The sequence below is a fragment of the Topomyia yanbarensis genome, chromosome 2 (assembly GCF_030247195.1).
Source record: "Topomyia yanbarensis strain Yona2022 chromosome 2, ASM3024719v1, whole genome shotgun sequence".
Lineage (NCBI taxonomy): Eukaryota > Metazoa > Arthropoda > Insecta > Diptera > Culicidae > Topomyia > Topomyia yanbarensis.
Window position 1 is genome coordinate 360,310,990 of NC_080671.1, and position 14,134 is coordinate 360,325,123.

General features: G+C 43.1%; 2 protein-coding genes across 2 annotated transcripts; both read right to left on the bottom strand.

Moving 5' to 3' along the window:
* Positions 1 to 8,040: 8,040 nt before the first annotated feature.
* LOC131680706 (uncharacterized) lies at positions 8,041 to 10,722 on the bottom strand. Its single transcript, XM_058961415.1, has one exon. The coding sequence runs from the start codon at positions 10,720 to 10,722 to the stop codon at positions 8,041 to 8,043; it is 2,682 nt and encodes an 893-aa protein (XP_058817398.1).
* Positions 10,723 to 11,535: 813 nt separating this feature from the next.
* Positions 11,536 to 13,272, bottom strand: LOC131680707 (uncharacterized). Its single transcript, XM_058961416.1, has one exon. It carries the CDS (start codon positions 13,270 to 13,272, stop codon positions 11,536 to 11,538), a length of 1,737 nt encoding a protein of 578 aa, XP_058817399.1.
* Between the last annotated feature and the right edge of the window lie 862 nt (positions 13,273 to 14,134).

The following is a 14,134-nucleotide window of genomic DNA, read 5'->3' on the forward strand; positions in this document are numbered from 1 at the left end:
CCAACAACAGCTCTGCTGTCAAATGGTGAGATAACGTAATACTCACAAGTTTCCTATCTCATGCCTCCACGTGAGTCTATCGTTGACATTTGGTCGTTAGACCGGCGTCGGCTGGGCGTTCTCAGACTTCTGCTGTAGCAGCGGATTGAGAAGGTACCAAGGGGATGCATCCGTAAAATTTATGCTCCAATCCAAGGTGTCACGTGACTCGTACCGAGGGATGGGGGATTGTTTTTTTTCATATAGGTATTCGTGGGAACAAAGTGGAAAAAACGAAGAACAGTGCAAACATGAGTTTGGAGGAGATTGTGGCGATGGAGGCGGAAGAGGAGAAAGATTGCGGGGAAATCAAACTTGGACAGCTGCTGAATAATGGCTCGTTGGAGCACGTTATGTCCTGCACTTCGTCCATTCTCAACTCTCCAGCTAGATATTCTAGATAGCTAGAGGATGGGACAGTGACCAAGAAGGACACAGTCTGGTCCGGCGGAGCAGCCCATGGGTTAGAGGGCTCCGAGAATAAGACAAGAGGAACACGAAAAACTCGTCACTTAAGCGCAGAAACGCTATGGGTGGCTGCTGAGAGTCGGCCCAAACCCACTGAAAATTCCAATAGGAAAGGCCAAGTGACAGCGTTCGACGGACACGGAGTCGCCGAACAATAATGGGCGCAGGAAGGAACCCCAACTGAAAAAGATGAAGGGGCGGGATCCTAGACAGACACTAAAAACTGAGCAGTGAAACTGATAACCTCCCAAACAGATCCGGCTGAACTACGTATTCGGAAAGGCTAGAATGCGCCAGCTGAAGGGTGCCCCGGTTTTCGCTGAACGTGGAAGTTGTAGGCAAGCATGGACTGAAAAAGCTCCCGTGGGTGACCAAATACGGAACACCTCACGACGGACTTCTGATCATATCAAGTCTGCAGCAACGATAACGAGTGCATCGGTAGTAGCCCGTCTCACGAACTGTACGCAGAAGCCCCCTACCATATGCGAGCCAAAGAAGGCCACTGAAATACCGCCGGCAAAATAAACAAAGGATGAAAGATTACTCCAAAAAATCGACAACAAAAAAAACCGATAAAATGAGCAGCATTGTGCAGCACAAGTGAACCTTCATCACGCGAAAGGTGCCACAAACTTCCTTGTCCTGAGGTTCACCAAAGACCTAGACATCGCTCTTCTACAGGGACCGTTGGGCAAATAAACACAAAATCTTTGGTTTGAACTCCTCAGCTCACAAGTTGGTACATTGTAAAGACCAGCTAACTACAAGAGCTGCAGTGTTGTTAAACGGAGCAATAAAATTCTCTCCAATTAACAGGATTCGTTCAACGTGACGTCGTTACAATAACAGTTCACCATCATCAGTTCAATCAGCTATGACAGACCAACCACCATCGGGTCGCATGTCACTGGGTACAACTCGTTCCGACAATTTGCCGTTGTTTGACCGAAGAATAATTTCGCCGCCATCGCCGAGACTGCACAAACAAATTCACGCTGTGCTGCCATCACCGGGACGCCTGTTATACCGTTCTACGGAAGCCCCCGAGCGCTCCGACGCAGTCGTGCTACCAGCCAGCGACCAGCTCAGTCGTCCCGGCCCTGCGTTCGGAGGTCGTGAGGGGGTCTTCCGAACTCCCTTCTCAGGCGAGTATTTTGCTTTAAATGACGATCCGCTTCCTGAAAACCTTTTTGTTTCTAGCATGCCATCGGGTACATCACGCCCCTTCAGCATGTCGACACGATTGCCACGTGGCGCTGACGATTTACGGCTATACTACCAAAACGTCAGAGGGCTAAGGACGAAAATTGAAGACTTGTACTTGGCTGCTCTTGACGGCGACTACGATATTTATGTTCTGACGGAAACTTGGCTTGATGATCGTATTACATCGATCCAGCTCTTCGGGGATTCTTATGCGGTTTATCGTGCGGATCGAAGCGAACATAACAGTGTTCTTGGTCGCGGCGGGGGAGTTTTGATCGCTGTTTCTTCCGCACTAGCCTCCTGTGAATTTGGTGTGGATAGTTCATCAAGCATTGAAGTTTGGACGAAGATTACTACGCAGACGAAGAGCTACTTTATTGGAGCTGTTTACATTCCTCCAGAAAAGCGACTTGACTGCACTATTACGCAGCTCCATCTCGACTCTATAGAACACAAACGATGTGATAATAGTTCTTTGTGATTTCAACCAGGACTGATGTGGGTTTCTTCTGGACGTGGATACGCTTACCCTAACACGTTATCCTCGACAACAATTCCTGCCAGTCGCTTACTTCTGGACGGGATGGCTTTTCACGGACTAAATCAAGTAAGCACGATTTCCAACCATCAATCCCGTTTTCTTGACCTTGTGTTCGTCAGTGAGAATGCTTTGCCTGAGTGTTCTGTGAGTGAAGCTTCCAGTGTTATCGTTCCTTTGGATAACTATCATCCAGCATTAGAAATATCCATTTCCATCATTAGTTCACAACAATATGAAGAAGCTTTAGCTGTGAATCGTCGTAATTTTCGCAAAACTGATTTAGCAGCACTACGTCGCACCCTATCGCTGATTGACTGGAGTGTACTACTTGGTCAAGTTGATTTGAATGCTGCAGTCGATCTCTATAACTCATTGACTGTGTTGAAAAATCCGTGCCAGAATATCTACCTCCTAAGAAGCCTCCATGGTCTAACGCCATGCTTCGGAATCTGAAACGCACCCGTGCCAAAGCCCTACGTGCGTACACAAATCGTCGATGCCCTATTCTCAAGCGCTTTTTCGCACTCGCCAGTAATGAGTACCGCTGTTACAATAAATTGCTGTACAAAGGATATGTGAACCGCATCCAACAAAACTTACGACGAAATCCGAAGGGATTCTGGGCTTTTGTTAAAACGAAGAGAAAAGGAAACGGGTCTTCCGTCTAGGATGGTCTACAATGGCGAAGTAACGACTATAACGGCGGAAAAATGCTCCCTATTTGCCAGCTACTTTTCAAGTGTCTTCACGACTGATGTGCCATCTGCCATCGAGCTCGAAACCGCGACCCGTGATGTTCCCATTGGTGCAGTGGATATGGATGTATTCACTATTTCAGTACAATCGGTTCTCTCTGCAATACGGAAAACAAAATCGTCTTATGCTCCAGGATAAAGTGCTATGCCGTCTGTTGTTCTGAAAAAATGTTCCGATATCTTAGCGATCCCACTGACGCACCTTTTCAATGTGTCGCTTCAGCAGCAAAAATTTCCCGATGATTGGAAGTTTTCAGTTATGTTTCCGGTTCACAAGAAAAATGACAAAAGCAACATCGTGAACTACCGGGGAATCACTTCGCTGAGAGTTGAGTCGAAAATCTTCGAAGCGCTTATCAACGAGGTGCTGTTTTTTGCTAGTAAACATTACATAAGCCCTTGTCAGCACGGTTTCGTTAGCTTCACATCGTTTTGCATTGAAAACATATCCAGGAAACTCCAGGTGGACACGGTCTACACAGATCTTAAGCCCGCCTGCGACACAGCCAACCATGAGATACTGCTTGCAAAGCTTGATAAACTACACTAAGAAAAATTATATAGTAACACTTACCATATGAGGAGGTTGATTAGACTTTGCGAGTATAGTGGTTTTTAACCGAATAAAGCATTAGCTCACCTTAACTATGTCCATGCTCACTTTCACTATACTCGAGCTTTGTACCATAATAGTAATATTGAACATTCTATTGCAAGCATGACTATTGTGAGTGGAATGTTCAGTGTAACAATATGCGTAGTTATGTAGACCTAACGTTTTATCATAATAGTGAAACTGAACACTACGTTGTCAAAATGACCATTATAAGTGGGCTGCTTGGTAAAACAATAAGCATAGTAATCCTGACCTAGGCCTGTTTGTAATAACTAAAACATTGGGACTTTGACATTTGTTGACTAGTTATTTTAAGAAAGGATATTGTTATTCTGAAAATGACGCCTGTTAATATAACTAGATGGTAAGAGTGAATTAAAGCGTTCCGTATATTTTTTATTGAAATAATAATTTAGATAATAATCACAGCGGTAATTTACCAGCAGACAATAGATTGTGCCCAAATACCGCTCGGCCGAGGATGGTAGAACCATCAATGGTGCTTGCCTTCTGGTGAGCCTGAAGCAAGACTTCAAAATCCTGCTGCTCTGATCGACGAATGATACGGTCCAAATACATTTTCTCCAAAATAGAATACGCAGGAAGATATTGACAGCGCTCATCTTTGAAAAGAATAGCCAGCATGCACGATTTTCGTTGACCAGCCGAAGCAAGAACGGTACATATTAGTACTTGCTTTCACCCTCTTCCACAATAGATCGGTGGGACAGCTCATTGTAGCATTGGACTGCTTCGATAAACTTACGACGATCTAATCTAATAATCCTCGATGATGATCTTAAAAAAACCCTTTTCTGCATCCACGCTAAAAAAATAAATCGAAAAATTAATGGTTTGAGAACGTTACAGTTCATTATCATTTAAAATTTCTGTATTAACTTACCTGGTGGAATACTAATGAGTAAAGCAAACTCCTGGTACTGCATTCCGTTGCGACTTTCGTCAGACTTTTAAGCCGATTTTTAGTGTAGAGACCTTTAAGGCTAGTGCTAGCTCCTATTTGGTCACTAAGAACCCTTTCAGGCTAGGACTCGATTATGTGATGGTTTATAAGGCCATCGCCTTACCGCAAAATTATAGTAATCGTAAAAAAAATCGAAGTCTTCAAAGCACGTCCGTATGTTATGTATACGGTTTTTCACTGTAATGGCCGCGACATGTAGGAATACATTTAGGAACGCAAAAATTGACCAGTTTTATAGTTGATAATAATACAAAGTATAGTCAGCTGAAAAGCACTATACGCAAATGGTGCTTACGACATGGGTCTCGTCCACATAAACGATGTATCTAGTTAATTCAACCTTTGTGTTTTCATAACAACTATACATTAAGTCTTCGGGACTTATTAATACATTGTGCAGAGAACAATGACACCAAAAGTAGTTATAACAATGACACTGGTTATATTTAAGATGCTCATATTTTCATTTTAACTTTATTTTAATAGTGATTCAGACTATTCCATTATCAGTTTTAAGATGATAAATATTGTTGGAGTGACCATGATCAAATTGTCATAAATACCAACATTATAGTTGAGCGGTAATCGATTTTTCTAGTATTATTTACGATACAGAAGTTTAGTATTACCGATCTCATGGTTATTCCTACTTTTTTGGCAAATAGTCAAAACAACCATAAAAGTCTGGTCATATATACTATAGATTTTTTCTCAGTGTAGGATGTACCTCGAGGTTCTGCCACTGGTTTCGATCCTACCTTGTTCACCGCGAGTTCGTCGTGCAAATTGGTGACAACGTGTCTGAATCTTTTTGTAATAATTCCGGAGTTCCCCAAGGTAGTACATTAGGTCCATTACTATTTTCATTGTTCGTGAATGATACGGTCTTTATTCTAATGCGTGGAGGGAAACTGTTTTTCGCCGATGACTTGAAGATATTTCTTGTGATAAGGAATGAAGCCGATTGCCGTGAGTTACAGTGTCTCATTGATACATTTTACAATTGGTGTCAAAGAAACATGTTGATCCTTTGTGTTACGAAATGTTTTGTCATCAGTTTTCATCGTACAAGAGACATGCTTAATTTTAACTACAACATTGCCGGAACTCAACTGCAACGCGTTAACCACGTAAAAAATCTAGGTGTTATTCTCGAAAGGCTAACTTATACCAATCACCTGTCAGCGACCATCGACAAAGCAAATCGACTTCTAGGTTTTATGTTCAAAATTTCTAACGAATTCCGGGATCCTCTGTGTTTCAAGGCTTTATATTGCTCACTGGTGCGCTCGCACTTGGAATTTGCAAACATCGTCTGGTGCCCTTATCATGCAACGTGGAGTGAAAGGATTGAAGCTGTCCAGCGCAAATTTATACGATATGCTTTACGTCAATTGCCTTGGAATGATCCGTTGAATCTGCCACCATATGAGAACCGTTGCAGACTATTAGGACTACATACTTTGCAAGAACGTAGACATACTTCGCAGGCCATTTTCATATCGAAGCTTCTGTTGGCTGAGTATGATGTTCCCGATCTCCTTGGACAAATCTACATCTACGTCCCAACCCGTGTTCTTCGGCCTCGGACATTACTACACATCGAAATGCGAAACACCAACTACGCTGCTAATAGTCCGATTTTAGCGATGGTTCGTCGCTTCAACGAGCTTGCCGAGTACTTTGACCTCAATTATAATTTCGTCACTGTTTGCTGTTACATTAGGTTAATTATTTTTAGTTTAGTTCCTTAAGACTTAGTGTCAGATGAACACAAATTTTAAATACAAATGCAAATACAAACAGTGGAGGTATCAATGGCTAGGGGAAAGCAGAAGATTGTGATCACATCTGCCTACTTCCTGGAGATGCGGATGCAGCACCACCTTCTGAAATCGGTATCCACATAAAGTAATGCAGAAACATAAACAAACCCTTTGTCATAGGGTGTGATGCCAATGCACATCACACAATATGGGGTAGCACGGCTATAAATAGTGAGGTGAGTACCTACTAGAATACCTTTTGTCAAATTATGTCATGCAGCGCTCAAATAACGGAAAAGATCAAGAATTGGCACGTTCCTGACGAACTGTTAGGCCATCTATGGAAGTTTCTTTCTCCGAACAGCCTAAATAAGCCGTGTAGTGTCGGTAGTGGTTGTTTCAATCGGCTAAGAATTACACTACGGAACTCCTGTTCCGGTGATAAAAATCCACCAAACAAGGAATCCTCATTCCATAGTGTCATATGACCCGTTCTATGGTTAAAATTGTTAAGGGAGGTTAAAATATTCTCAATAGTGAACGGAGCCCGGTGAAGAGTCGGGTGAACTCCTCAGTATGCTGCATCACGCAGCGGAACGTTCGCTCTACGCACCGATATTTTTTCGCCGATGATCGGCATTATTTTGTCAGATTTTTGTTGGCTGCGAGTTTGCTGAAACTTTCGACTGATGGTGGAACGAAAGATGTTCTTAATTGTGTCTTCGACGCACACTTTCCAGGTTGTATCGATCCGGAGCTGAACAATGTTCACAGAGCTCATTCTGGTGTTTCGGACTTGTGGGCGTTTGCACGCACATTGGTTACCACTGAATCGGTCAAGTGGGCAGTTGGCAGCTTTGCTCTATACAAATCGCCTGGAAAAGATGGAATCTTTCCCGTGCTACCACAAAACGGATTTGATATTCTCAAACATGTCTTAAAAAGATTATGCTTTCCAGTATTGCTACCGGGGATATCTCGAAAGCATGGCGGGAAATAACAAATAGATTTATTACCAAAGGGGGCGCTTAAGCTATGAAGAAGCCAAGAGTTTTAGGCCTATCAGCTTAAGTTCTTTTCTTCTAAAAGCTTTGGAATGGATAATCGATCGTCACACCAGGAACTTTAGTTTAGTTGAATATCTACTGCACAAAATGCTACATGCATATCAGTGTGACAAATCCATGATCACTGTGCTTTACGATGTCGTTTACAATATTGAGAAGGCGTTCTTGCTCAAGCAATCTAGCTGACAATGTGTCCTTCCAGTCTATTCTGGAAGCGAAACGCGGTCATGAGGCATCTGCATGTATCTCGGGTCGCAATGCTTAGTAACCGTATTCTTTACTCGTCACTGCGACAGGCTGAGATGCAGAAGTTGAGTATTTGCGTATTGTTGTTCTCAGGATGGCCTTTTGTCACCTTTGTTATGGAACTTGGTTGCCGACGGCTTCACGCTCATTCTGTTTTACTTTCAACTCAAATAGGGAGATTTACTGCAATAAAAAGAAACATGCCTGTTTCACTTGGCGCTGAATTTATTTTCTTGGTAAAGTTGGTAGTAACAAAGAATATATAAATGCAGGTTATATCAAAGCGAGGGGTGAACTGATTTAGATTTAAGATCCGACATCCTCCCCCGGTTGACACGAAGTGTTGATTCATTCATTTTCTGGTACTTCGTTATCCTCAATCGGCAAGACAGAAATCTTGCTCACTCCTCGGCATACTTCTCCGGTCGATGTTTTTACCTTCACTGCGCGTACCAATCCGTCGATACCGGGACATATCTCCTTTATGCGCCCCATACGCCACTGTTGCGGAGCAACATTATCCTCCTTGAGAACTATTAACATTCCTGGTTGTAAGATCAACTTATTTTTGTACCATTTACTCCTTGGCTGTAATTCGTGGAGATACTCAGACGACCATCTAATCCAGAAATCATGTTTTAGTTTCTGCAAATGCTGCCACCTCGACAGTGACGACAAACGTATCTCCTTGAAATTCGGGTCAGGAACTGCAACTAATTCACGTCCTACTAAAAAGTGACCCGGGGTTAGAGCCGAAAGATCATTGACATCCGCAGACAACTGTGTTAGCGGTCTCGAGTTCAAGACAGCTTCTATTTGCACTAATACCGTATTAATTTCTTCGTATTTCAAAGATGCATCTCGCAGAATGATTTTTAGATGAGACTTTGCTGCCTTCACTCCGGCCTCCCAAATGCCTCCGAAGTTTGGCGATCGCGGCGGTATGAACGACCACTGAATTTCCCGTGCAGTGCAGAAATGGTTGATCGCATCATTTGCTTGTTGAGACGAGAACAACAAGTACAGCTCATGTAGCTGCGATTGGGCTCCTCGGAAATTAGTTGCGTTGTCAGATAGTATTTGTTCTGGGTAACCACGACGACCAACAAATCTTTGAGGGGCTGCCAAAAATGCCTCGCTGGTTAAGTCGGACACCAATTCGAGATGTATTGCTTTTGTACTCATACATATAAATAGAGCCACGTAAGCTTTCACCTTTGCCATACGTCGGACACCTTGACGAATGAAAAAGGGCCCCGCATAGTCAACCCCCGTTGTTGAAAAAGGTAGCGAAGGGTTGACTCGGAAGGCGGGTAACTCACCCATAAATTGAACGACCTCAGGAGGATGCATTCGAAAACATTGGACACATTTCTTAATGACTTGGCGTATAACACTTTTTGCTCTAACGGGCCAGTACCTTTGGCGTACTATCGACAGCAAGGCTTGTGGCCCAACATGTAGATGCTCCTTGTGAAGGGACATTATCAAAATCTTTGTTACATGATGACTTCGTGGTAACAGTAACTGATGTTTTTTACCGAACGGAATCCTAGCATGTCTTAGACGACCGCCGACACGTAGCATGCCGTGTTGATCGATGAACGGAGCCAACGGTAGAAGCATTTTTGCTCTACCACGCCTTAACAATTTTAACTCATCACTGAAACCTTCCTTCTGTGTTTGGGCGATAATATTTTGCGTAGCTTGTCGCAACTCGGCTACTGTCAACGATCCCAAAACTCGCTGAGTCTTGTCTTTCGCACGAGAGTTGTTTATAAATCTGATGGCGTAGGCGAACACCCGCTGGAGCTTTCTGAAGTCGCTGTATCTAGTTAGTAATTCATTAGGGCAATCCTGCAACGATACGTTGGCGTGCACTGAATCTCGTAGCTCTTCTACACTAGTGTGGACTAACTCAGACTGACTATTGATGTCACTAGTGTTCTGTATCGTGGACGGACCATGCCACCACAATGCAGATTTCATTAGTTCCAATGCATTAACCCCACGCGAAGCAAGATCTGCTGGGTTTTCCTTTGAATTGATATATTGCCATTTGTAATGTGCCGTTAACTGATTTATTTCACGAACCTTGTTACCCACGAAAACTTCAAGGTTAGCTGGAGATTTGTTGAGCCAGCAAAGAACAATTTGTGAATCACACCAAAGGGTTACCGCATTAAGTTGTAGTTTCATGGACTCAATCATCGTAGTGACAAGTTTCGCCAAAAGCAAAGCACCGCAAAGTTCGGCTCTTGGGATCGTAAAAGGTTTACTGCCACGCTTACTTCCTGGTTTCTTTGGTAACGGAGCTACACGAGTTTTACTACTGAGAAGATGCATTTCACTCGTATTGTCTGCCTTAAGGCTACGCAAATACACACATGCTCCGTACGCCCTTTTGCTCGCGTCTGAAAATCCATGTATTTCGAATGCCACTGATTTGTCACCGATAGAACGCCGTGAGATCCTCACTTCGTTAATGTTCTGCAATTCATCTTTAAACTGTCGCCATCTTGTCTCCTGCTCTTCTGTCAAATGTTCGTCCCAGTTTACATTATTGGCCCATAGTTCCTGAATAAAAACTTTGGCTCGGATGGTCACTGGGCCTAAAAAACCGAGCGGGTCGTAGATTTTTGCAGTGTCTGAAAGTACCGTTCTTATCGTGTGGTAGTCTCTATCCTCATGGTTTACTCGGATACTGAACAGAAACACGTCATTGTGTGGGTCCCACAATAGCCCGAGGGTTTTTATAACTTCGTTGGAACTCCGATCTTCAATTGGTACTTGTATTTCCCTGTAAGTTTCGGGAATTTTTTGCAATAACTGTGGCGCATTAGCACACCATTTATGAAGCTGGAAACCGCCCCGATTCAGAAGAGAAATGAGCTGTTCTTGGCATTCCAGCGCATCGTGTAGCTCATCCGCACCTGAGAGAACATCATCCATATAGAAATCGTTCTTCACAATCTTTGCAGCGATTGGAAACTCTGCTCTTTCATCGTCAGCCAATTGTTTGAGGCACATTGTAGCGCAAAATGATGCGCAAGACATGCCATATGTTACTGTTGTTAATTCCAGGGTATTCAGCTTTTCGTCGGTGTTATTTCTCCAAAGTATTCTCTGGTAGGGTGTATCACGTTCGTCAACTCGTATCTGCCTGTACATCTTAATGATGTCAGCAGTGAAAACATACTTATATTTCCTAAATCTTAGGACAATTGCCATCAAGCTATCCTGTACGACTGGTCCAGTGATAAGCACGTCATTCAACGAAAGATTGGTGTCGGAGCGCGCCGAAGCATCAAATACGACGCGAAGTTTTGTTGTCGAACTCGATGGCTTCAAAATAGCATGATGAGGTAGGTAAAACCCGCTGGTATCCGTATCAACAACACGACAATGACCTAAAGACACGTATTCATTGATGAAGGCTACATATTGGGACTTCAGATCTGAATGGTATGCAAGCTTCTTTTCAGTTTGAAGAAAACGCCTTTCTGCTAGACTTCGTGAACTCCCAAGCTGCTCAAAATTATCACGAAACGGGAGCCGGACTACGATCCGGCCATTCTCTCGGCGATACGTTGTGAGGAAATGCTCAATACACCGTTTGTTCTCAGTGGTGACCGTTGGAGCGTCCGGAACTTCCTCTAGCTGCCAGAACCGCTGAACCGAAGCTTCCAAACTCTCCTCTATATCTAAGCAACTACATACGACTGACACCGTCTTGGGGGGATTTCGGTAGGGACCACAAACAATCCAACCTAGTTCGGACTTCCACAACGTGGGTTGGTCATTGTCCAATTTTAAACGGTCCGTTAGAAGCAGTTCGAAGAATCACTCCGCTCCGACAAGCATGTCAACTTTCGCTGGGATATTGAACTTCGGATCTGCCAGATTCAAATCAGGTGGGACATTCCACTGTTGGATGTCGATTTTATGCAACGGAAGAAGGCCGGTAACTTGAGGTACTATTAGAAACTCGAGTATCCAAGATGCATTTCCGTACACTGTTTTCACTTCTGTCATAGTTTGTTTGGTAGCGATAAGCTTTTCACCATTAATACCGACGATTGGCACTCGCACGACATCGCATTTGAGCCGTAGTAAGTTCACGATATGTTCCGACAAAAAATTAGATTGTGATCCCGAATCTAGTAACACTCGGCATGGATAATAGACTCCATTCCGATCCTTCACATGAACCACAGCTGTAGACAATATCACTTGTTTACTAAAACTCTTTTCTGGCATCAGGGTGCTGGAACATGCAACATTTGGAACTGATTGTGCGGGTAGATTTGGCGTTTCTATCTTTTGTTCTGGAACGTTTTCTGTCGCAGTAGATGTTTCTGCCACCACCGATTTTTCATTATGCAATTGTGTGTGATGTTTCTTTCCGCAGCCAGCAACTGTGCACAATCGTGACTTACATTGAACTACTCGATGACCTCGCTTTAAACAGTTAAAACAAAGCTGTTTATCCTTTACGACAGCTATTCTCTCCGATACCGTCATCTGTTGTAAAACATTACACTTGTTTACATTGTGAGGCTCATTGCAAATCACGCACACGCTCTCGTTTGTATGCAATGCTGTGTGTACTTTGACAGGTGGTCGTGATGTGAAAGGCAGCACTTTTGGTTTGCCCATTTCGTTCGGCTTCTGTGATGTGTTCATTTCGCAGCGCTCTAACACAAAACAACGGTTCTGTAGAAATTCTAGCGTTTCCTTATATTTTGGCAACTGCTTCGGCTTAACTGTGTTTTCCCATAGACTGAGTGTCGATTTATCCAATTTGGATGCCAGGAGAGAAATCACTAACTGCTCTGACATGCCTTGCATGTGCTGATCATGGAATTCCAAAGCGTCAACGTGGCGACTACATTCCTCAACAAGCTGTCTGAGATCCGAAGAAGTTTCTCTGCTCATTTTTCTCAGATTGAGAAGACCTCCTACATGAATATCGATGATCGTTCTTTTGTTTTCATACCTCTCTTCCAATAAATTCCATGCTGCTTGGAAGTTGTTCTCGTTTAAAATTTGCTCGCTGAGAACACTTTCTGCCTTTCCTTTCAGTGTTTGCGTCAGATAGTGTAGCTTGGTTGCGTCTGACAGATAGGGATATTTTTGCATTAAATCTTGGAACAGCTGTTTGAAACGAAACCACTTTTCATACGTTCCATCAAAGGATGGAAGTGGGACATGCGGCAACCCGAGTGGTTGATTGACGACCAACTGCTGTGCCTGTCCTCCTGCTTCGGGAACAGCTAGCTTTGGTGGTATAGTAGCTTGTTGTGCACGATGGCTGTCCAAAGCGGCACAAATCGAAACACGAAGCTCTTCGTACAGTAACTCAAAGGCAATGAAGTAGGTTTCTTGTTCACCCCGTAGATTAGGAAACTCGATGTAAATCTCGTTCTGGATAATGTTGTACTCATCATAGCAGGAATCAATTCGTCGCAAATATGTCTCCAAATGATGGACGGTTATTGCTTCTGCATTTGAGAGCGTTTCCCTTATTCGGTGCAACTTTGAGGTTACCGCTTGTCTCCTGAATTCGAACGCATTCATCTTCAGATCACTCACTTGCTGTTGTTTTTTTCTGTTCTTTTTTCTTCTTCTGTGCCGACACCGGCGAATGCAGCACTTTTTTTCCACCACTTGTTTCTTCTTGCTGGTCAGCCATTTTGTAAATCGTTTTTCGTGATTTTCAATCACATATTACACTTTGCATTACCAGCTAGCTCTTGCTGGGTTTTACTAATTACTCTGCTGGACGGCTTCCTCGGAAGACGACGGCTTTTGCATATACAGGTCAATCTTCACGGAAATCGACGCTTCCTCTGTTTCCGTATCCTCGCCGTGGAGCGATACGTATTTACACAAAACTATGCTTTAGTTCGCGAAATTAAGTGAATTCCTCAGAAAAATCACTTGGTCACCGGCGACCGTTACCTCCGCGATATCCAGCTCAAAATTCGGACCAAAATGTTTTACTTTCAACTCAAATAGGGAGATTTACTACAATAAAAAGAAACATGCCTGTTTCACTTGGCGCTGAATTTATTTTCTTGGTAAAGTTGGTAGTAACAAAGAATATATAAATGCAGGTTATATCAAAGCGAGGGGTGAACTGATTTAGATTTAAGATCCGACACATTCAAAACTACTCAAAATTTGAGTTGCTTCCACTCAATTTCAAAAGCAGAAGCAATATGTCAAAAAATGAGTTTCGATTTGAGTAGAAGTAACTCAACTCATGTGTAGTCATTAAATTTTTAAGCTGTTGGGTGAAAAAAAAACTTTGTATAGGTGCATGAACGGGACATTAACCAAAAATTAAAAAAGACCTAGCAGTACAAAGAAACGGCGAGAAAACATTCAGAAACTGAAAGGTAAGTTTCTATAAGCTTAGTTGATGTATTGAAATGAT